The sequence below is a fragment of the Eriocheir sinensis genome, unplaced genomic scaffold (genome assembly GCF_024679095.1).
Source record: "Eriocheir sinensis breed Jianghai 21 unplaced genomic scaffold, ASM2467909v1 Scaffold488, whole genome shotgun sequence".
Lineage (NCBI taxonomy): Eukaryota > Metazoa > Arthropoda > Malacostraca > Decapoda > Varunidae > Eriocheir > Eriocheir sinensis.
In genome coordinates, this window is record NW_026111818.1 from 222009 (window position 1) to 246814 (window position 24806).

The 24806-nt window shown below is 42.9% G+C and overlaps 1 protein-coding gene across 4 annotated transcripts in view; it reads right to left on the reverse strand.

Moving 5' to 3' along the window:
- LOC126992539 (LIM/homeobox protein Lhx1-like) overlaps positions 1 to 24806 on the reverse strand; it is a 148561-nt gene that overhangs the window by 63583 nt on the left and 60172 nt on the right. For all 4 annotated transcript variants that reach the window (XM_050851353.1, XM_050851352.1, XM_050851355.1 and 1 more), the window contains exon 2: positions 16538 to 16567. In XM_050851353.1, coding sequence (XP_050707310.1) covers positions 16538 to 16567 — 30 coding nt within the window. The remainder of the gene's footprint in view (positions 1 to 16537; positions 16568 to 24806) is intronic.

Genomic DNA, 24806 nt, shown 5'->3' on the forward strand with positions numbered 1-24806 from the left:
TTATGTTACTTGGCACGGTAATCTAGTAATAGGAATCCAGTTTTAAGTATACGTCCAACTGTTAGAAAATGTGTAGTGTTATAACCCGATTAGCAGGCGAACCGGATTAAAAACTGTCCGTGTGTATGTGTGTGTGTGTGTGTGTGTGTGTGTGTGTGTGTGTGTGTGTGTGTGTCTCGGTAGTGATGGCATAATAATGGTGAATAAAAACAAAAAAAAAACAAGAAAGTGGTGGTTCGGTTGAGGGTGGTGATGATAATGGTGGTGGTGGTGATGGTGGTGGTGGTGGTATCCGCGCAATTCTAATAGTGATGAAGGATTGTGGTGTAGAATCCTATTGTTGGTGGTGGTGGTGATGGTGCTGGTGAGTAATGACAATGTTGGTTGATGAAGAAGAGGGGGAATGGTGGTGGTTGTGGTGGTGGAGAAAGAAGAAAATACAGGTGGTGATGAAAGTCGGTGATAGTGATGGTGATGGTGGTGAAGAATTTTAGTGGTGGTGGTAGTGAGGAAGAATGATAGGTGTTAGGACTGAAGGCATGCAGAGAACGAAGAAAACGATGATAATGATGATGATGACGATAGGGGAGTAAGAAGATGAGGTACTGGTGAAGAATCGTAGTAGTAGCAGAAGTAGTAGTAGTGTTAGTAGTAGTAGTAGTAGTAGTAGTAGTGGGGGGATGACGATGATGGAGGAAGAGAACAGTTTTGGCGATGATGGTGAAAATGATGGAAAAAAAAAGTGTAGTAGGAGTTTAGTAGTGGATGGGTTAGCAAGCGAGTGAGGAGCAGCACTTAGGCGACGAGGAAGACATAAAACGACATTCCTACTTTTAATTTTCTGCCCTAAAACAGCAAAATACGAGAAGCTAATGCCCAATAAACCCGTGTATGTGCGTGTGTATGTTCGCATGTATGTATGTATGTATGTATGTATGTGCATGCGTGAATGTATGTATGCCACAGGGTATGCTTGTTGGCTTGTGTGTATGTGTGTATATGTATGTTCTTGCTTGTGAAAGTGTACTAGTGTGTGTGTGTGTGTGTGTGTGTGTGTGTGTGTGTGTGTGTCTGAGTGAGTGCGCGCAAGCCCCGTCTCCTCCTCCCTCTCCTTCCCCTTTCCCTCCTCCCCCCTTCCCCTCTTCCCCCTCCCATCTCCTCCTCCCCCCCTCCCCCCTCCACACCTCGTCCCCGGCAAGTGTATAAAAACCGGTAGCAAAGTAAGGCGCCTGGATCTGCATGCTAAACAGTCTCCCATTACCATGCCGGCCCCATACATTATCCGCCCCGCCTTGCGCCGCCCCGCCCCGGCAGAAGAGGTCCAAGGGCAGTCCGCTAGGGGCATGTGGGGCGGAAGGAGGCAAAGGGGTGCAGGGGTGGGAGTTCAGGGGGTTGAGGGGAGTGGGGGGAAGGGGAAAGGGGAGGTAGTTGTGGTGAGTGGAATTTATCATCAGAGTAACATCAGAGTCGTGTGCTACATAGCCGAGGAAAGTGTCTCGGTGATCTTGTTGTTGGTTTTGTTTAATTTCGTTGTTTTGTTTGTTTTACTACACGAAAGCCATGAATGTTAAGAAAAAAATATGATATGGATCTATCGTTTAATCTTGCTTCAGTTTCTACAAAGAGGAAAATGCCTTGGCTATATTGTTCGTCTTGTTTAGTTTCCTTGTTTTGTTTGTTTTAGTTCACGAAAGCCATGAATGTTAAGAAAAAAATATGATATGGATCTTTTGTTTAATCTTGCTTCAGTTTCTACAAAGAGGAAAATGCCTTGGCTATATTGTTCGTCTTGATTAGTTTCCTTGTTTTGGTTGTTTTAGTTCACGAAAGCCATGAATGTTAAGAAAAAAATATGATATGGATCTATCGTTTAATCTTGCTTCAGTTTCTACAAAGAGGAAAATGCCTTGGCTATATTGTTCGTCTTGTTTAGTTTCCTTGTTTTGTTTGTTTTACTACACGAAAGCCATGAATGTTAAGAAAAAAATATGATATGGATCTATCGTTTAATCTTGCTTCAGTTTCTAGACAGAGGAAAATGCCTCGATTATATTGTTTTTCTTGTTGTTTAATTTCCTTGTTTTGTTTGTTTTAGTACACGAATGCCATCAATGTTAAGAAAAAAGATTATAAGGATCTACTGTTTAATCTTGCTTCAGTTTCTACAAAGAGGAAAATGCTTTGGTTATATTATTTTTCTTGTTTAATTTCCTCAAACCAAGAGACAAATAAAAGTTGAAAAAAAGACAATATAAATCTTCTTTTAAAACCTCGCTTCAGTCTCTACAAATAAAACGAAGAGAAGGGTGTCCAATTACATCGTTCTTCTGGAGTCGTTGTTTAATTTTTCGTTTATTTTAGCTCACGAATGTCATGAAGATTAAAAAAAGACAATATAGATCTACTTTTAAACCTTGCTGCAGTCTATACATAAAACACAGAGAAAGAGTGAAATTAAATCGTTCTTCTGGAGCATATCAGTTTAATTTTTCGTTTATATTAGCACACAAATGTCATGAAGATTAAAAAAAGACAATATAGATCTACTTTTAAACCTTGCTGCAGTCTCTACACATAAAACACAGAGAAAGAGTGAAATTAAACCGTTCTTCTGGAGCATATCAGTTTAATTTTCCGTTTATATTAGTACACGAATGTCATGAAGATTAAAAAAAACCAATAGAGATCTACTTTTAAACCTTGCTGCAGTCTCTAATGTGAAATTAAACCGTTCTTCTGGAGCATATCAGTTTAATTTTCCGTTTATATTAGTACACGAATGTCATGAAGATTAAAAAAAACCAATAGAGATCTACTTTTAAACCTTGCTGCAGTCTCTCTACGAATAAAAGAATGAAGACAGAAAGAAACAAACTGAGCACACAATTCTCGTCAGTTAAGTTGGCAGTGAGAGATGTGGCGAACTCTTGCACTCAGATTCTGGACGCGTGAGTCACAAAACACAAAGGGGAGGAGGCGGAAAGGCGTCGGGTGCTCAAGGAAATAAAAAAAGCTGTCACATTTAAGAGCCACGCATCCCTCCCCACTCACCCACAGGAAACTACGCAAGTCTACCTGGGCAAACAACACCGTACCTGGAAGAAGTTAAAGGCTGCAGTATTTCCTGTTTTTCTTATGTTAGGATAGTACGCAACACTCAATGGACCCACTTAGGTTTTCCCTCACCTTGAAACACACTAAAAGACAAACAGATTCCTAAGCCCATCCTACACCCTATACAAAGCCTGTTTACTACACCCTACAGACGATTAAAGTTCTCTTCTACACTTTTACACTTATAAAATACATACTGAAGACGATTTTGGTTATCTCTTAATACTTCTATACTTCTTTACTTCTCTGCTGAACCCTACGAGAAGATTTGTCTTTTTCTACTTCCTCCATACTTTTCTACATTCAAATATTTTTCTACACTTATTTACTGGAACTTAAGAGAAGATTTAAGTCCTATTCTGCACTTCATCACTTTTTTTACTACACACTCAGACGATCTAAGTCCTCTTCTGCACTGCAACACTTCTTTACTGCATACCACGAGACGATTTTAATTCTCTTCTCCGCTCTTTTTTAATACCTTTCTTTTCCACACCTTTCTACACTTCTTTACTACACTCTAAGACATGATTTAGTCCTTTTTCTATACCACACCCTACACAAACACCCTGACACAACAACCAAACCTTTAATAAACACGTTACACCCTAGTCACACCTTGTACCCTACACCCGACCTTACCTCGACTCCCCGCGCACCCTGACGGCCTTGCTCCCTCACCTGCTCCTCGCCCCACCTTACCTGTGAGCAATTTTCAAGCCACGTGGCCATAAAGTGTGGGAATAATGATGTTAAAATTGACGTGTGTGTGTGTGTGTGTGTGTGTGTGTGTGTGTGTGTGTGTGTGTGTGTGTGTGTGTGTGTGTGTGTGTGTGTGTGTGTGTGTGTGTTTTCTCCCCCCTCCTCTCCCCCCCCCCTCTCCCTTTTCTTTAACACTATGATCAAACAATTTCAGGTTAACCATTATGCAAATTTCAAGTGTATCATTTAAAGACGCGGTCACTCGGCTCTCCTCCTCCTCCTCCTTCTCCTCCTCCTCTTCCTCTTCCTCTTCCTCTTCTTCTTCTTCTTCTTCTTCTTCTTCTTCTTCTTCTTCTTCTTCTTCTTCCTCCTCCTCTTCCTGCAGCTGGGTATTTAAGGACCATTTAAGGACGTACGTAAAGCGGTTCACGGACCACCACGGACACGGGCCAAGGACACACACCCTTCAAGTATTTCCGTTTGCGTGTCAAGATGTAAACGAGGAGGAGGAGGAGGAGGAGGTTATGGTGGTGGTGGTGGTGGTGGTGGCAAAGAGTAGGATGACATGTGAAAAGGTGGAAGAGGGAAAGGATACGGACGAAGAAAAAATAGATGAAAAGGAAAACGAGAAACAAAAACAGAAACGAAATATCAGAAAGAAGAGAAAAACAAAAACACAAGACAGAATCACAATAGGAGACTAAATTTCATCGGCATTGCATACGGAAATTAGCTACGAAACACAAAAGAGAGAGAGAGAGAGAAAGCGAGCGAGAGAGAAAGAGAGAAAGGGAAGGGGAGGAGGTGGGAGGACGGGGAAGAGGGGTCAAAAGGAGGAGGGGGCAAGGGAGGAGGAATAGGGGAAGGAGAGAAAGAAGGGACGGGGAGGAGGATGGGGTTGGGGAGAGAGGAAGGAGGGAGGGGAGAGAGGAGCAGCACCACCAGGCACACATACCACACTACGCCCCTGTCTTGGTGCCTCCCGTCCCCTCACGCTGGAATAAGCACCAGGGAGGGCCATAACAAGGAGTGCCGCGCCTAACTAACGGCCCTACACCCTGGCACTCGGGGGGCGGGGGAGGAGCAGAAGGGGGGCCAACCAGTGCCTCGGATAATGGCACTGGTTGAGTTTACACAGAGGCGCCGGGCCATTAAACGACACGAGGGGACGACTTGGGATTACAACCTTGCTCTGGAGTGCCACGAAGCCTTACGGGAGTGCCAAAGGGGGGCCAAGGAGTGCCAAAGGGGTGTAGATGCCTTAGACAGTGTAATGGGTGAAACAGGGCCACTAGGAGGAGTTAGAAAGAATGGCAACAATATGTTCTTCTGTAAAATTGTAAAGGTGATAGAAAAGCCGATGGGGAGTGGAAAGAAGAAAGGGAGAGGAAGAAAACGAAAGAAAGGAGGTAGTTTAGAGAGTTAGAAAACATGTGTAGAAGGAAGGGAAGGGATGAAGAAATAAGGAAAGTGAGGAATGGATAGAAGTAGAGAGGAAAAGGAAGAAAACGAAGGAAAGGAGGCAGGTAAGAAAGTAAGGTTAGGAGGGTATGAAATCAGAAAAAGGTATGGAAACTGTGGAGTAGAGAGAAGTGGGGAAGGAGAAGAAAACGAAGGAAAGGAGGTAGGGAAAAAGGTAGGTAAGAGAAGAAGGGCGGCAAGGATGCAGATGTCAGAAGGAAGAGCCAGAAAAAAAGAGGAAGTGTAGGGAGGGAGAGGGAGTGAAGAGAGGGATGTACAGGGAGGGAGGGAGGGAGATGTAAATAAAAATGGGAGGGAAAGAAGGAAGGGTGAAAAAGAGAACGCTCCACTGTACACACTCAGAAACCCACCCCTCTCACTTTCTCTCCTCCCTCCTCTTCCTCCTCCTCCTCCTTTCCTCCCTTCGTACCTGTCCTCAGAAGCACTAATCGTCGTGCTGTACCCAGGTAATTTGCATACTACCACACACACACACACACACACACACACACACACACACACACACACACACACACACACACTTCATTTCCCGCCTAATAGCTGAGATATTTAATAGATAATCTCTCCCTTGGTTTAATATCTTCATTATTACTATTTTTCTAGCGTACTTTATTTATCGGCCCTCCTCCTCCTCCTCCTCCTCCTCCTTCTTCTCTTCCTGCTTCTTCATTCCTCCTCCTCGTCCTCCTTCTCCTCCACTCCTTTTCTTCTCTTCCTTTCTCTCTCTCCCCCTTATCCATGCACTCATAAACTTCTCTTTCATTCCCTCCCTTCCCTCCCTCTCTCTCTTCTCCTCCCTTGATTTTCTCCCCCCCTCCCTCCCTCAGCGACAGAGCCCTGGGGTACAGCTAACGATCGGACTCCCTTTTAAAGATTCAGAAGGAAAACAAGCAGAGGATGAGAAGGCAAACAGTCCGTGGAGAGGTGAGGAGGAGGAGGAGGAGGAGGAGGAGGAGGAGGAGGAGGAAGGAGAGGGTGAAAGGAGAAGATGCGAGGGAGGAACGGAGAAAGAAGACCCAATGAAGAGATAGATATAGATAGATAGAAAAAGAGAAGGGAGAGATGAAAGGGGGAAAGTGAAAGGAGGAGGAGAAGAAGGAGGAGGAAGTAGCTGGAAGAAGAGGGTGAAAGAAGATGCGAGGGAAGAAAGGAGAAAAAAGACCCAATGAGGATAGATAGACATAGATGGATAGATAGATAAAGATAGATATATAAAGAGAGGAAGAAGTGGACGAAGAAAACTTTATCCACATCATTATTTACAACTTAAGAGACACTTCAAGGACAAAAAAAAGAAAAAGAGATAGACTGATAAATAGATGAATAAATATAGATAGATGATGAGAGGAACAAAGTAGTGCGTATATAAAAAAAAAATGTATATTATTTTCTACAGTTTAGAAGACAGATTAAGGACAAAACAAGAGATAGATAAAAAAATAGAAGAATAAATAGATATAAACATAGATATAAATTTAGATAAAGAAAAAGGAAGGTGGTACATTATAAAAAAAAAAAACACTATCTTATATATTCTTAGTTACAGTATAAGAGAGAGATCAAGGACAAAACAAAACAAAAACAACAACAAAAAAAAAAGCAACAACTCTTCTCCATTAAAGTAAAAAAAACTAGAAAACAAGTTACAGAATAAAAATAATGCTCTACTTTTCTTTTTGTTCTCCAGACGTGCCTTCACTCCGTCATACCTGCTTCATTGTTTTTTTTTCAGCCTTTTAACCAGTCACCTCCAAACCCGTTTACCGCCCCAGCACACCGTTAGCCATTAGCACATCTCCCCCCGTGAAGCTGCAAGGGTGTGGCTTGTGTGCGTTTGTGTCTGTTTGTCCGTTTGTAAGTTAATCTATTCGGCATTTTTGAGTTCCAGTTTCTTTTTCTAGCAGGACTTTTTGCCCCTAGCAGTTTTTTTTTTTATCTCTCTAGCGGTAATTTTCAGTATTTTATTTCTTTCCAGCGATTTTTCACTTCAGTTTTTTCTTCTATCTATTTTCTTTTGTTTTGAGAGCTATTTTTCTCTCTAGCATTTCTCTTTCTGGCGTGTCTTTCTTTTTTCGAGCGGTTCCTTTTCTTTCTGGTGTTTCATTCTAGTATTTTCCTTCTTTTTATATAACCGTTTCTTTTCCTTCTAGTTGATATTTCTTTCTTTTTAATTCATTAGGCGATTGTTTCTTTTTTTACGATCTTTTACGTTTGACCGTTTTTTTTTTTTTGCTTATTAAATTTTTACCCTTGAGCTTCCTACTTTACTATAACAAAAAAAGAATCTAGTGTGTAATGTATGTGTGTTTCTCGCCCACTTCCTGTTGTCCAGCTGGCCCGTAGTATCTATTTTGGAGTCTCTGCCGCCCTTCCGTCCTTGCCCTGACTGACGTATCTAATGTGTGATCTGTTTACAGTCTTATTTACTGTTATTAATATTCCTTTTTATAATTACCGGATACAGTAATGTGGAAATGTTATCAGTGTAGCAGTAGTGTCTTTATTATGTCAGTAAGTGTGTGTGTGTGTGTGTGTGTGTGTGTGTGTGTGTGTGTGTTTCTATATGTTTATGTGTGTCAGCTTGTCTTTTTCGCTTCCTCTCTTACACACACACACACACACACACACACACACACACACACACACACACACACACTGTATTTATGGGGAGAGGGATCAAAGCTCGCGCGACCTTTGATGGGATTTCATACACTGAATTTTTATGAAGCAAAACAAAAAATAAAAATAAAATAACGCATACGCTCGGCACGTCGCAGAAATTATTATTATTATTATTATTATTATTATTATTATTATTATTATTATTATCATTATTATTACTGAATGTCATTTGTAATCTCTGCTTTCGTTTATTTCGTTTAACCATCTATGTATTTTATTTCTCTCTGTATTCTACCTTTAATTACCGACTTATTGACTTAATTAAACCCGTCTAATATTTACTTTAGACGGCGCTGTAACAGATCAAAGAAAACGCGCCGCACAGAAAATGGGTTACGGGTTTGCAGACTATAATGGCGGGCGGGGAGAAAAATAGTGGAACTTGTTGCGAAAATATTTGGTATGAGATAAGGCGAGAGAGAGAGAGAGAGAGAGAGAGAGAGAGAGAGAGAGAGAGAGAGAGAGAGAGAATCCCCTTCGGAGCTTCTCTTTCCTCTGTGAGAATTATTGAAGAAGCGAACTCCTCTTCCTCCTCCTCCTCCTCCTCCTCCTCCTCTTCCTCCCCTATTCCCTCCTTCTTTTTTCTTCCTTTTTCCCTCTCCAAAAAGTGTTTCATCAAAGAATTCACAACGTTGAAAAAAAAAAGATCATGTTTGACCTTAATTTCCGATTTTTTGAATGAATTTGTTTCTCATCGACTTGAAAATTTAAATTCTTTTGATGTAAGTCTGGCAAAGTTTATTTTCCATCTCTCTCTCTCTCTCTCTCTCTCTCTTTTTCTCTTTTATTCTTCTTTTTTCTCCTTCTTTCTTCTCTTTTCTCTTCTTTCTTCTTCTTCACTTCTCTCTCTCTCTCTCTCTCTCTAACCTCCCCATCTCGCATCTTATTCACCTATTCCTCCCCCATCACCCTCTTCCCTCTTTATTCATTCTTCCATGCATCTCTCATCACACCTGACCTTTTTACGGTGTGTGCTGGACAGGTGTTTCTGGCACTCCACCCACACCTGAGATCACCTTGGCCCACCTGTCGCCCGCCTCACAAATTAACAATCACACCTGTTCATGATTTTTTTTTTACCTTTAATTGCCTGTTAAAATTCTTGTCTTACACGTGTTTTTTTTTTTTTCGTTGCATTCACATTTCTTTTAACTTTATATACTTCAATATTTTTTTTTGTTCTTCATGTGTTTCTAATTCTCTTACTCATTACTTCTTATTTTCCTTTTCCTATTCCTTACTGTCTTCGTCTTATTTTACATCCTCCTATCCTTTCTCTCTCTTCCTCTCTTCAACCTATTCCTGTCCATTTTTTCTTTCCATTTCCTGTCTCGTCTTCTTTTCTCTTCTCTTCTTTTCTTCCCAATATTCCACCTGCCTTCCTTTTCCTTCCTTCCTATACTCACCCCTGCATTCACTCTTATCTTACATCCTTTCCCCATTCCTCTCCCGATTCCTCTCCTCCCTTCCTGCCCTCCTTTATTCTCCTTTTTCCCTTTCTTTCCCAGGATTCCACCAGCCTTCCTTTTCCCTCCGCCCCTCCATTCATTCCAGCATCTATTCTAACCTTGCATCCATTCTCCCTTCCTCCCATCATTCCTTACCTCCCTTCCTGGTTTCATTTATCTCTCCCAACATTTCACCTGCCTTCCTTTTCCTTTCTTTCCCCCATTCATCGCAGCATCCTTTCTCCTTTCCTCCTACCATTCCTTCCCTCCTCCCTCGCCCTCCCATCCTGCCTCCCTCCCTCCCTCCCTCTCGCCCATGACCACCTATCTCTCTGCCACGGTTCAATGGGCGTGTGTGTGTGTGTGTGTGTGTGTGTGTGTGTGTGTGTGTGTGTGTGTGTGTGTGTGTGTTGACGTCTGTATTACCTGTGCTGACATGATCGGTGCAATACAATCATATAACTCACGTGTGTGTGTGTGTGTGTGTGTGTGTGTGTGTGTGTGTGTGTGTGTGTGTGTGTGTGTGTGTGTGTGTGTGTGTGTGTGTCTCGAGATGAAATATTGATTCTTCTCTCACTGCAATGTCTATGTTTGTGTATTCTCTCTCTCTCTCTCTCTCTCTCTCTCTCTCTCTCTCTCTCTCTCTCTCTCTCTCTCTCTCTCTCTCTCTCTCTCTCTCTCTCTCTCTCTCTCTCTCTCCGAAACTTTTTGCATTCTGGAGGAAAATAATGATCCTTGTTACGTTAGACCAAGGAAGGAAGGAGAAAGGGAGGGAGAAAAGGAAGAGGGAAGGAAGGAAAAGAGAAAGGAAGGAGGAGGGGAAGAGGGGAGAAAGGAAATGAGGTAGGGAGGGAGGAAGAAAAAAAAAGGAAAAGAGGAAGGAGGAGGAAGAGGAGGAGAGGAAAGAAAGGAAAAGATGTAGGGAGGGAGGAAAGGAAGAGCGAAGGAAGGAAAAGACGAAGGAGGAGGAAGAGGAGGAAAGAAGATAAAGGGGAAAGACGAGAGGGAGAAATATGAAAAACGGAAATTCTGGCAATGAAAAAACATGAAAATGAAAAACCTACAAAATACTAAAATGAGGAATGTGGAAAAAAGAACAAGAAGGAAGGAAAAAAGAGAATGGGAAAGCGTCGAGAACCCAAACAGTGAAGAAAATGAAGAAAAATAAAACGAGAGAGATGAAAAACACACAGACGGAAGAGGGAGAAATGGAGGGAGGAAATAAGAGAGAGAGAGGAAAAGAGAGAAAAAGGGAAATGAATTGACAGACCCCCCCCCCAAAAAAAATGTAAGTAATAAAGGACAGAATTTGAAGGACGAGAAATGGACAAACTAGAAAATGGAAGAAAATGAATAAAAGAAGAGAACGAAATGGAATAGAAGAGGAATAATGATAAACAGCGGAGGAAAGAAAAAAAGGAAAAAAACATTGTATGAGTGGGAGGAAGAGAAAAGGCGCAGGAGAAAATAAAACGAGTTGAAGAAAATGGAAGAAGGAAAAGTTGACGAAGAGGAAAAATGGAAAATAAGATATGATGTAAAGAAAAAGTGGAGGAGAAAGAGTAAAGGAAATAGAAGTAAATAAAGTTTGTGCAAAAAGAAAAGAAATGCAACAGGGAACAAAAATAAAGGAGAGGGTAGAGGAGGCGGACGAGGGAAGAAGAAAAAGAGAAAACAAAAACAAGAGAGGGGGAAAGAGAAAAAATGAAAAAAATACCAAAAAAAAAACAAAATAATCATAGAGGAAAGAATCAGAGAGAAAGAAAATAAACAAAGAGAAAGAAACAGAAAATGGGAAAAAGAGAAAGAAAGCGAGAGAAAAAAAATCGCACAAAAGAAAGAATCAGAGAGAAAGGAAAAAAAAGAAAACGGAGGAAGAAAAAGAAGCAGAAAATGGGGAAAAAACGCGAAAAAGGGAAAGAGAAAGAGAGAAAAAGAGAGAGAGTGTGAAAATGAGAAAAAGAAAACAAAACAAGAAAAAAGAAGGAGAAAAAGAAGAAAAAAAAGAATCACTAAAAAAGAAAAAAATCGAAAATGAGAAAAAGGAAACAAAACAAGAAAAAAGAAGTAGAAGAAGGAAAAACGAAATAATCACATAAAAAACAAAAAGAGAAAGAAAAAGAGAATGGGAGAAAGAGAAACAGAGAACAGGCAAAAGAAAAAGAAAAAAAACGGGAGACAAAACGGAAGGAGAGAGAGAGAGAGAGAGAATAAGAATTAAATGTCTCTTCCCTAAGGACGGGCGGGCAAACAAAGTCACCGGCCGTGTTTACTCCTGGTTCCGAGGCGCCTTTCCCATTGGCCCAGACACCGCCGCCACCGACCATTGGCTGCGGGGAGGACCAATGGCGACCCTGCAAGACCCCCTCCCCCCCCTCAGTCCTTGTCTCCACTTCCTCGGCCTCCTCTTCCTTTTCTCCTCTTCCTATCTTCTCCTCTTCCTTAAATTGTGGACACTCGACCGCTCTTGTTTTCTACCTCGTCTTCCCTTCCTCTTCCACCTCCTCTTCCTTCCTCAGTCTTCTCCTCCATTCCCTCTTCCTTTCTTCCTCTTCCTATCTTCTTCTCTTCCTTAAATTCTGGACACTCGACCGCCCTTGTTTTCTAGCTTATCTTTCGTTTCTCTCTTACCTCCTCTTCTCATTTTCTTTTCCTTTTTCCTCTTTTTCCATCCTTGTCCTTCACTACTTCGGCTTCCTCTTGCTTTTTTTCCTTTTTATCTTTCCTCTTCTTTAAATTCTTGAAACTCTCCCGTCCTTGTTTTTTTTTGTAGTTTCTCTTTCCCTCCCTCTTCCTTCATTCTTTTCTCCTCCTCTTGCTCCTTTCCTTCATTTTATCTTCTCTTCCGGTTTTTATTTTCCTTTTTCCTCTTCCTATCTTCTCCTCTTCCTTAAAGTCTGATAATTCGTCCGTTCTTGTTTTCTAGTTTCTCTTTCCCTTCATCTTCCTAATGTCTCTTCCTTTCTCCTCCCTACCTCGGCTTCCTTCTCTACCTCCTCCTTGTTTCTTCCTATCTTCTCTTCCTTAAAATATGGACACTCGCCCGCCATTGTCTTCTATCTCCTCTTCCTTCTTTCCTTTCCCCTTCTCTTCCTTCTTTTCTTACACTTAAAACATACAAATACACCTTCCTTTCTCTCCTAGCTCCTCTTCGCTTCCACTTCTCCTTTTCCTATTTTCTCATCTTTTCATTTGCGCCTTCTCCTTTTCTTCTTAATGTCTGCTAAACGACCCTCCTTTGTCTTCTAGCGCCTCTTCTATTTCCTCTTTCACTACCTCTACTAATTTTCTCTTCCTCTCTTTTTCTTACTGTCTCTTCCACTACCTCTTCTTATTTTCTCTTCCTCTCTTTCTCTTCCTCCTTTTCTCCTCTTTAAACCCTATAAACTATTTTCCTGTGTCTTCCAGCTCCCCTTCTTTCCTCTTTTCTTCCTTTTCTCCTTGTAGAATTCCCATATCCTTTGTCTTCTTTCTACCACTGTTTCCTCTTCCTCTTCCTCTTCCTCTTCCTCTCTTAAACCAGCATACACTATTCCCACTGCTTCCTAGCTCCCCTCTTTTCTTCCTCCTCTTCTATTTTCCCTTCTACCTCCTTTTACTTTAATGCTCACGAACCGTCAGTATTAATACCTCTTCTCCTTTTCCTATCATCCTCCTTCGCTTCTCCTCTCCTCTCCTTTCTTCCTCTTCCTTAACGCTTGCAATTCTCCCATAACTACCTTTTCCTCCTCCTCCTCCTCCTCTCCTTCCTCCTCCTCCACCTCCTCTCCTTTCCTCCTCTTCCGCCTTCTCCTCCTCCTCTCCTTCCTCCTCCTCCACCTCCTCTCCTTTCTTCCTCTTCCTTAACGCATGCAATTCTCCCATAACTACCTCTTCCTCCTCCTCCTCCTCCTCTCCTTCCTCCTTCTCCACCTCCTCTCCTTTTCCTATCTTCCTCCTCCTCCTCTTTTCTCCTTCCTTTCTTCCTCTTCCTTAAAGCCTGCAATTCTGCCATTACTACCTCCGTCCCTCCCTTCCCTTCCTCTTCCTCCTCCTCCTCCTCTCCTTCCTCCTTCTCCACCTCCTCTCCTTTTCCTATCTTCCTCCTCCTCCTCTTTTCTCCTCTCCTTTCTTCCTCTTCCTTAAAGCTTGCTATTCTGCCATAACTACCTGCCCCCGCCGTCCCTCCCTTCCCTTCCTCCTCCTCCTCCTCCTCTTCCTGCGAGCTCATTTCACGACACGGCGTCTCCCTCGTTTACCTGTGTTCTATGAGTCACCTGGGCCACCTGCACACCTGTCTAACGACCCTCACCTGTGTCTCCTCCTCCTCCTCCTCTACTACTACTACTACTACTACTACTACTATTACCGCTGCTGATGCTACTGAGAGAGCCATCACTTCTAAAAGCCTGGTAGTAATTACACACACACACACACACACACACACACACACACACACACACACACACACACACCTTGATAGGCACTTAAATCAACCCATCGAGACGACTAACCGAACCCTTCCTCCTCCTCCTCCTCCTCCACCTCCTCTTCCTCTTCCATGACGAGCAAAACAAATTAGTGATTTAAGAGGAGGAGGGGAGACGAAACTTATTCCTCAACTTGTTCTCTCACTTGAGTACCTCGTGTGTGTGTGTGTGTGTGTGTGTGTGTGTGTGTGTGTGTGTGTGTGTGACAAAAAAAACCCAGTAGCAATAAGGAATATATGAAAGTGGGAGAGGAGAGTTAAAGGGAAGAAAAAGAAAGGAAGAAAGGGAGGGAGAAAAACAGCTAGGGAGAGAGGAGGAGAGAAAGGAGAGAGGAAATGAAGGGACGAAGGTGATGTAGGAAGGGAGGGAAGGAACTAAGCAAGGGAGGGAATATAGCTCCGTAGAAAGGGGAGAAGGAGAGAGAGAGGGAGGAAAGTCCATGGGTATTGAGGGAGGAGAGGCAGGTAGGGAGGGAGGAAAGTTAGTGAGAAAGGGAGGGAGGGAGTAAAGTCGAGCGAGAGAGGGGGAGAAGGAAGGACGTCGGTGCATGGGGAAAAGAGGAGGGAGGAAGGGAGCAAAGCAGAGGAGAGTGAGAGAGGTAAGGAGGGAGGGAGGAAAGTGTGTATTGAGGGAGAGGCGGCAGGTACGGAGGGAGGAAAGCTAGTGAGGAAGGGAGAAAGGGAGGGAGGAAAGTGGATATGTAGGGAGGAAAGCTAGCGAGGAAGGGAGAAAGGCAGGGAGGAAAGTGGGAATGTAGGAAGGGTGAAAGGGAGGGAGGAAATCTATTGAGGAAGGGAGAAAGGGAGGGAGGAAAGTGGATATGTAGGGAGGAAAGCTAGCGAGGGAGGGAGAAAGGGAGGGAGTAAAGCGGGTATGTAGGGAGGAAAGCTGGTGAGGGAGGGAGGAAAGTGGATATGGAGGGAGGGAGAGAGGGAAGAAAGTGGGCACCGAGGGGGGAGAGGCAGGCAGGTATAGGGAGGGCGGGTCGTGAGGGTGGCGGGCCCTTAAGACAGGTGCGTGGCGGGACCACCTACGGGAGGCCGCGGGTGCTGCCTTACCGGGCGACGACTCACGGGGCGCCGGGGAAAAAAGGGAGAGATTTATGCGTCGTGAAGGAAGGAGAGCAAGTGTTTCAGGGGGAGGGGGAGGGAGGATGCTGGGTCGTGTGTGTGTTTGTGTGTTTGTTACTTTTATTTATTTATTTATCTTTTTTTTTTTTTTGTGTGTGTGTGTGTGTTGGGGGATGTCTGCTTCTCTGCTTCCGTTTCGTGTGTGTTAGTGTTTGTCTTTTGGTTGCATGTGTGTTTGTGTGTGCGTGTGTTTGTTTTCTGCCTCTATGTGTGGGTGATGAGGGTGCTGGCTTGTCTGCTTGTATACTTCTGTGTGTGTGTGTGTGTGTGTGTGTGTGTGTGTGTGTGTGTGTGTGTGTGTGTGTGTGTGTGTGTGTGTGGTTGCTGTTTGTGCCTGTGTTTGTGGGGTGAGTGTGTGAGAGAGGAAGAGGAAAAGAATGAGTGATGGGGAGGAGCCGCCACGTAGACACAAAGGCAAACAAACAACAATTCAGAGACAAAAAAACTGAATACATGACTTTGCAAATGACACAAAAAAACAAAACAAAAAATACTGAGAGGGAATAATGAGAAAAATAGAGTTGAAGACAAAGAAGAAAGAGATGGAAATGGCAAGACAGAGAGAGGGGGACACACACACACACACACACACACACACACACACACACACACACACACACAAAGGAAATGAAACAGATAAAGAATGACATGAAAATAGTCCGTAAAAATAAAGATAAATAACAAAACACAGACGAAGAGATGAAGACCAAAAAAACAACCGGGAAAAAGAAAGAGATAGAGACGGAAAGACAGACAGAGACAGACAAAGCAAATGAAATAGAAGACGATAAATGGCATGAAATAAAACAACAAAAATAAAAGTAAAGAACAAGAAAGCACCGAAGACAAAGAAACAAGCTGAGAGAGATAGAGACAGACAGACAGACGGACACAGAGACAGAGACACAAAGCAAATGAGACAGACGACGATAAATGACATGAAATAAAACACCACAAATTAAAGCAAACAAAAAAGCGAGCCAGAATCGATTAGACTTCCTGTGATTCACGCGGCGGAAGTGACGTCACGAGGTAATGGTGAAGGTTCTTAATCAAGTTTTTGTGGGTGTCTCCTTTTGTCTTGTTGATCTAAACGCACACACGAACACACACACACACACACACACACACACACACACACACACACACACACACACACATACACACACACACACACACATAAGCACACAGAAACACAACCATGCACCTTTCACACACACATACACACAAACAAATAAACAAACAAATGACAAACAAACACACAAACAGAAGCAAAGAAACAAGCATCCCCCAAACACACACACACACACACACACACACACACACACACACACACACACACACACACACACACAGTTATAATTATTTGGGTTAATAGCATGAACCAAAGATTAAAATAGTAAATAGGTCATGGGATTACATTCTCTCTCTCTCTCTCTCTCTCTCTCTCTCTCTCAACAAAGAAAATGGGAATCGTCTCATTGGTATGACGAACAGAAAACGGACTCACGGTTGCCAGCCATCTGCTTCCGACACCAACCTGGAAACGAAGAAAACGGGAGTTGAAATATGGACAACAACAACAAATACAACAACAGCAACAAAAACAAGAAGAAGAAGAAAAATAAAAGAGACAGGAGGAAAAACAGGAAGAGGGAGAGGATGAGTAAGAGGAAGAAGGAGAAACAGACGAAGATACACACACCCACACCCACACACACAAACACACCCACACACACACACACACACACCCACACAATAATAATAATAATAATAATAATAATAATAATAATAATAATAATAATCTACATTTACTCACCTGTTTCTCCCCCTTTTACTGTTACTATAATTTTCTTCCATTTCGCTTTATTTCTCTTTTTTTTTATTTACTTTTAAAAGCTTTCTCCCCACACTTGTTCCCCTCCTCTCTCTCTCTCTCTCTCTCTCTCTCTCTCTCTCTCTCTCTCTAAAACATCCAGTCCTTCCCTTTCCTCCCTCACCCTCTCTTTCCTTTACCAATCCTCCTCCTCCTCCTCCTCCTCCTCCTCCTCCTCTTCTCATGAGTACCATAAACGCATTGGTTCAATTTTTTTTTGTATAATTATGGAAGGAGAATAGTGGTGGTGGTGGTGGTGGTGGTGGTAGTGGTTGTCTCCCTTTGTTTGTCTGTATTAGGTCCATGAAGCATTTTTTTTATATAATTCACTATTTTATTCTTTCCTCGAGTCTTATAATTATTCAGGTTTTTTCCTTCTTTAATGTTTATTCTTAAGAGTGATTGTGTGTTTTTGTTTGGTTTATTTCTTTATTAAACGAAATGACAGACGAAAACAAAAAGAAAATCTAAAAGACATATTAAACACACAGACACACACACACACACACACACACACACACACACACACGAAGAGTAAAAGTTTCTAATATGTATTTTTTTTTTCTCTCTTCTCTATTTACTCTTTTCTTCCTCCTGAGCTTCCTTTTACTGCCATAAGACTGAGTCGTAAATATGTCAAGGAGGAGGAGGAGGAGGAGGAGGAGGAGGAGGAGGAGGAGATATTGGTGGAAGAGAATGTTTTGAAAGAAGAGAAGAAGGAGGTGGCAGTAATGATGGTGAAGAAGAATTTTTAAGGTAGAGTAGTAGTAGTAGTAGTAGTAGTAGTAGTAGTAGTAGAAGCAGTAGTAGTAGTAGGAGGAGGAGGAGGAGGAGGAGTAGGAGTATAAGTAGTAGAAGCAGTAGAAGCAGTAGTAATAGTAGTAGAAGTAGTAGTAGTAGTAGTAGTAGTAGTAGTAGTAGTAGTAGTAGTAATAGTAGGAGTATAAGTAGTAGAACCAGTAGTAGTTGTATAAGCAGTAGCAGTAATAATGGAGATGGCAGTAGAAATAGTTGAGGTGGAGGAGGAGGAGGAGGAGAAGATTTTGGAGGTACTGGTTGCGTTGGTAGTGGAGGTAGTGGAGGTGAAGGTGGTGGTGGAGGTGAGGGTAGTGAAATAAGTACATTCTCCCTCAACTAATACCTCCTCCTCCTCCTCCTCCTCCTCCTTCTCCTCCTCCTGCTCCACCAACACCAACACGACGACAACGACAGCACGTAAGGGGGCAAAAAGTAGTCTTACGTGCAGTCTTCCGTGCCTGGGCGACCTACACGACCAGGGGTAATTATTGGCAACTCACGAGGGTGGTGGTGGTGGCGGTGGCGGTGGTGGTGGCGGTGGTGAGGGAAAGGAAGGAGAGGGTGAAGGTAGGTAGCATGTGAAGGGAAGGGAAGTGTGTGTGTGTGTGTGTGTGTGTGTGTGTGTGTGTGTGTGTGTGTGTGTGTGTGTGTGTGTGTGTGTGTGTGTTTGGGTACGAGTGCGTTGGAGTGTGTTCTGAAGGGGAAAGAAATGAAAGAGGGGTGAGAGAGAGGAAGGAGGAAGGGAAGGGGGAGGAGGGAGAGTGAGAGGGAAGGCGAGAGGGTTAAAAAAGAGGGGGAGAATGAGAGGTTGTATGTGTGCAGAGGAGGAAAGGAGAGGAAAGAGAACACGAGAGGAAAAGAAAAAATGAGGAATAGAGGAGGAAGGAAGGAAGGAAGGAAGGGGAATATAGGAGAAAGGAAAGATTTGAATGAAATAAAAGAAAAGTTAAAGAGGAGAGTGATAGAGAAGTGAGGAGAAGGAAAAATGGAGGTAGATAGGGAGGAATAAAAGAGTGGAGGAGGAGGAGGAGGAGGAGAGTGATTAAAGAAGAGGTCCAAGATGAAAGTGTAAAAGTAAGGTGGAAAGTAAAGTGAAAAGTAAGGTATAAAGTGAAGATTAAAAGGGTGAGGAGGAGGATAGAGAGACAAGAGAGGTACTGGAAATGAAGAAAGGGAAATAGGTGAGAACAAAAAATGGAGTAATAAGAAAAAGGAACAAGAAAAAAAGAAGAAAATAGTGTAAAAATAAAAATAAAAGAGTGAAGAAGAGAAGAAGGAGGGAAAGAGAGGAACTGGTGAGGGAGGAAGGGAAGGTAGGGAAAGCGAGGTGTGTAGGAGAGACTGAAGGAAGGAGGAAAGGAAGGAAGGACGGAGGAAGAAAAAGTTGTGAAAAATGTTGTGGCTGCGAGTTTGGCGGCGAAGAAAAAAGAAAAAGAAGAAAACCCCCAAAAAGGAACGAGGAAAAAACGTGAAAAAGCGGCGCATAAATAAGGAAGAGAGGAAACAAATGATGATAAGCAAGACAAAGCAGGAAAACAATATGACAGAAAGGGAAAAGGCAGACAAGACAATGAGAGGAGGCGAGAAAATAAACAGAAAATAAAAAAAAATAACAAAAAATAAATATAAAAACAACAACAAATAAGACGGTAAACACATATAATTTTGGCGATAAATAAATAGATAAAAAAAGATATATAATTTTAACTCTTCCTGTGTGTGTGTGTGCGTGTGTGTGTGTGTGTGTGTGTGTGTGTGTGTGTGTGTGTGTGTGTGTGTACTAGGTGTCGTGGCCCTTGCGTGACTCTGTGTTATTATGTCCGTCCAAGGAGGAGGAGGAGGAGGAGGAGGAGGAGGAGGAGGAGGTGTCGATGAAAGAGGTCGTCTGAGAATCGAAGTTGAAGGAGGAGAAGAGGGAGAGAGGGAGGGAGGGAGGGAGGGAGGGAGGGAGGGAGAGAGGGAGGGAGAGAGGGAGGGAGGGAGGGAGGGAGGGAGAGGAGGAAGAAAGACACAGGAAAAAAAAAACGAAGGAAAAAAAAACTGAAGTGACGATAAAGAAGAAAAAGGAAAAGAAAATGTGTAAAAATATACAAGCGCGTAACGAATTGGTGTGTGTGTGTGTGTGTGTGTGTGTGTGTGTGTGTGTGTGTGTGTGTGTGTCGGGGTCATATTCACGTTTCCACACAAATTAATAAAGGAAAAGAAAGACAACAACAACAACAACAACGACAACAACAACAACAACAACAACAACAACAACGACAACAACCAATGGCTAAAGAAACAAATGAGTTAAACAGTAAAACAATTTCTTCCCTGAACAGTGAATAAAGGCGGGCGCGGAGAGCAGAAAATTAGGTATTAGAAAATAATTTACACAACAGTCATTCCAGTGTGTGTGTGTGTGTGTGTGTGTGTGTGTGTGTGTGTGTCAGGGTACATTAAGGTGTGTGTGAATGTTTACTTGCAAAAGTGTGCGTGTACAGGTGTGTGTGTATGTGTGTATGTGTGTGTGTGTGTGTGTGTGTGTGTGTGTGTGTGTGTTTGTGAATGTATGTATGTATGTATGTATGTATGTATGTATGTATTCATCTTCGTTTTTTTATGTGGTATATATGTAATAGAGACTGAGTAAATATGTGCGTGTCTGTGTACATGCGTGCGTGTGAGTGTGTGCGTGAGTGTGTGCGTGTGTATTCCCACGGTGGCAGGTGCCCGGGGCCGTAACGGGGCAGCAGATCCTTCCCCCCTCCTCCCCGCCCTCCCCACACATCCCCATGCCACCCTCCTCTCCTCCTCTCCTCCCCAGCATCTCCAGTCATCCCATCTTCCCAGCCTCTTCCACCCTCCCCACAGCTTCCCCCCCAAACCATCTACTCCTCTCCTCAGTCTCTACACCCCCTCCCCACACATTCCCTCAAGCTAATTTCTCCTTCTCAGCTCTCCCTTCACCCCGACCCGATTCGCACATCCCAATGACACCTTTTCGTTCCCTCCTCTCCAGTCTTCCCAATCCCTTTCCATCCTTCCTGCACATCCTCTTTACCACAGCTTTCTCTCCTAATCATTCATGCCCGCGTGTGGCTGATTGGGGGAAGAGGGAAAGGGAAAAGGAGGGTGTGTTGGGAGGGAAGGGGGTTCAACGCGGCGTTAGTCATTGAAGTGTTGGGGCAGCCCATACTGTACTTTACATTTGGTTGCTTGACCATTCCTGTCCTTCCTAGTACTGTTCTTAGTGTAACTCTACTCTTTTGAAGAGCAGACTTGGCTTTGCAACACAGGGCTGTGCATTATGTGGCAGGTCATGTGTAGCAGGTGTGGAAAACACGTGTGCAGCGATTACGGCAGGTTGTTATGTATTGGTTGCGTGCACAGACACATCATCAGGCGAGGGATCAGTGATCGGTGATGGCGAGGAGGTTGCGGAAAAAAATAAATATGTTCGTCATGGATATGTAAAAACATCACTCATATTTTGCTTGTCGAACAATTTTTTGGGAACAGTGGGCGATATTTTTGATGTTTCACACAGTTTTCTAATATTGTATTACTGTGCATTAGTGGGAATATATAACATATTTTATTGTAATAAAAATATTTGTCACATTACACAAATAAATATCAGATTTTTTTTTTTAGTTAGAATTGTTGTAAAGAAGTTTAGTATCTCTGCATCTTATTTATTATGATGCTGATTAAAGACATATCATACAGAATACTCGGTGGCTTCACCTACTAAAGGAGTACTGGAGTCAGCTTTTATATTTTTAAATTTTTTATACATAAAATATTCAGCTAAAATGATAATCTGTTCATTAGTGAGTGGAAAAATATGTTAAGAGAGCTATATAAATACACTTTGAGAATTAGTAACAATACATGCATTTTTACTACTGGGGTGAACGGTGTGACGACGCCCCAGGGGGAATATTGATGGGTTAAGAGGGAACAAGAAAGCTGGGGAGGGGGTGGGGAGGGCTGTGGAGAAAAGAGGGGAAGGAGGAGTGGGATGAATGGGCAGAGGATAAGGATGAAAACAAAAGAGGAATGGGTAATGAAACGCTATTGGAAAAGAGAGGAAGGGAAAGAGAAGTGGATTGGGCAAAGCAGAGAGTAAGAGAAAAGGGATGGAGGAAGGGGAAGGGCGGGGAGGGAAAGGCGAGTAAAGGAAGGCAGGCAAAAGGAAGTGGAAGATCGCAAAGAAGGCAAGCTGGAAGGGGAAGGGGAAGGCAGGGAGGGAAAGGGGGACACGAATACCCCAGAAGGCAGGGAGAAAAGAAAGGAGGAAGACAGTGAGAAAGGGAAGGAGAAAGGCAGGGAGAAGAAGGGGGGTAGGAGGAGGACAGGGAGAAGGGGAAGGGGGAAGGAGAAAGGCAGGGAGAAGAAGGGGGTAGGAGGAGGACAGGGAGATGGGGAAGGGGGAAGGAGAAAGGCAGGGAGAAGAAGGGGGTAGGAGGAGGACAGGGAGAAGGGGAAGGGGAAGGAGAAAGGCAGGGAGAAGAAGGGGTAGGAGGAGGACAGGGAGAAGGGGAAGGGGGAAGGAGAAAGGCAGGGAGAAGAAGGGGGTAGGAGGAGGACAGGGAGAAGGGGAAAGGGGGTGGAAAGTCCAGAAAGAAGTGAGAGGGAGGAGGGGGAGGAAGGAGACTGGCAGGGAGGAGGTGAGGGAGAAGGGGGTAAAGGGGGAGGGTGAAGCAGGGTGGGTGACTAATGCCTGATAATGCTAACGTGTCTGAGGCGGGCTTGTACACCTGCCTCTCCTGCTGACACCTTCCCCGCACACCTGTTGATTCTGCTGATACCGCCGCGGCTCACTCGGGGCGGGGGAGAAGCACTGATGCATGCAAAAATTATCCTGCCTCCCTCGCTTCTTTATTTAGCTTCTGATCTTGTTATATTGCCTCTTTTTTACTTTGATTTGGATATTATTTGACGGGTATTTTTTTCGTTTATTTTTTTAGGGGGGGGGGGGTTATATTTCGTATTTGTCTGTTTGTTTGTTTGTTTGTTTGTTTGTTTGTGTGTGTGTGTGTGTGTTTATTGTGTCTGTTTCCGGTTTGCTGTTTGTGCTACTTTGTCTGTTTTAGGTGTGTGTTTGTGTGTGTGTGTGTGTGTGTGTGTGTGTGTGTGTGTGTGTGTGTGTGTGTGTGTGTGTGTGTTTCGTCTCTCTCTCGCTCCCGCTCACGACCTTGCTTCAAAATCAGTTAAGGAAGATTATTTTTTAACGGCTCATTGTTTTTTTATTATATTTTCCTTGACGTTGAAGGAAAAGACAAAAAAAAAAAAACGTGGAAAATTATTCGTGTTTGAGCTGAAGGTAAAACTCTCCTATTGTTTGGAGGAGGCTGTGTGTGTGTGTGTGTGTGTGTGTGTGTGTGTGTGTGTGTGTGTGTGTGTGTGTGTGTGTGTGTGTGTGTGTGTGTGTGTGTGTGTGTGTGTGTGTGTGAATTTGTTATGTTTTTCTTTTTTTTATTTTATTTTCTCTATATGATTATTTGGCGCTGCACGAAACTGGTTGCAAACGTGTTTTTATAATGCTCGACCCACGCACGCATACACACACACACACATACACACACACACACACACACACACACACACGAACACACGCACACAAACACAAAAAAAACACTTACACATACACACAAACAAACGAACAAACATATACACATACAAGCACACAACCGCTAACTAGACTTCTATATATGTAATTGAAAGCAAACTCTCTCTCTCTCTCTCAAACAATTAACACGCCCACAAAAACACTCCCCTTCCCTCCCCTCCCCCCCCTCAAGTGCAGGCAGCAAGGTGGGCGGTGAAAGGGGTCAGCCTAAATTGGGCAGGTGTCTCACGGGTGGCCAGGTGATCGTGGGAGGCAGGTGAGTCTCCTCCTCCCACCCTCCTCCTCCTCCTCCTCCTTCTTCAGCTTCTCCTCCTCTTCCTCCTCTTCCTTCTCTTTTCGGTCGTCTTCTTCGTCCTTCCCTTTCATATTTCTCATTTTTCTTGTTGTTTCATTTTTCTTTTTTCATCATTCTTATTTTCTATTTCATCATCTTGTTCGTTTTTTCTTTTTCCCTTTCATATATCGCATTTTTCTTTTTTGTTCTTTTTTCCTTTTTCCATTTTTCGTGTTTTCCTCTTTCATCCTCTTTTTATTTTTATTAATTTTTATTCTTATTCTTTTCTTGTTCTTTTTATCATCGTTTTCACCCTCCATGCTTCCTTTCATATTCCCTTTATTATTTCTTCCTCTTCCTCTTCTTCTTCTTCTTTTCTTCTTCTTCTTCTTCTTCTTCTGGGTCTTCTTTCCTCCTCCTCTTCCTCTTCCTTCTCTTCCTCCTCTCGCCCACAGCCTCTGAGTCATCCCCTTCCATTCCTTCTCTTTCCTTTCATATATTTTTATTTTTTATTTGTTTCTATTCTCGTTTCAGTTTCTTTTATGGTGATGACGTGAAGGCGTTTCTTTGGCCTTTACGGAGGATTGCTATATTTTTTTATTGTATGTGTGTTCTGTGCGTGTGTGTGTGTGTGTGTGTGTGTGTGTGTGTGTGTGTGTGTGTGTGTGTGTGTTCCAATTATTTTTATGTGGTTTTAATTTTCTCCTGCTCCCTTTTATCGCTTCCCGACCTTGTGTCCCGAAATTAAAACTTTATTTAACTGTGACCTTAATTTACCTGTTCCCACGTTGACACGGACTCCAAACATTCCAACGGGACGCAACAAACAAACACACAAGCAAACAGGTTAACAGAGACAGGTAACTACAGGTTAACAAAAGTAAACGAAACAAACAAGCCGCGAAAAAAGTTCAAAGCAAGACACAAATGAAAGCAAACAAGTGGCCAGGAAAAGTAAATACAGGAGTTAAGTAAAAGTAAATAAGTAAATAGGTAAATAAAGGACATAAATATGAGAGCTTGTGAGTGTGTGTGTGTGTGTGTGTGTGTGTGTGTGTGTGTGTGTGCAAATGTTCACTCTTAAATAAAATAAAGATGAATGAATAAACGTGATAAATATATAAAAAGCCAAGGAACTGAGAGCATAAATAAAGTGAATGGACGAGGTTGAAAAAAAATCTCACGCGTTCTTTCTCTCATTTTTTTTATCT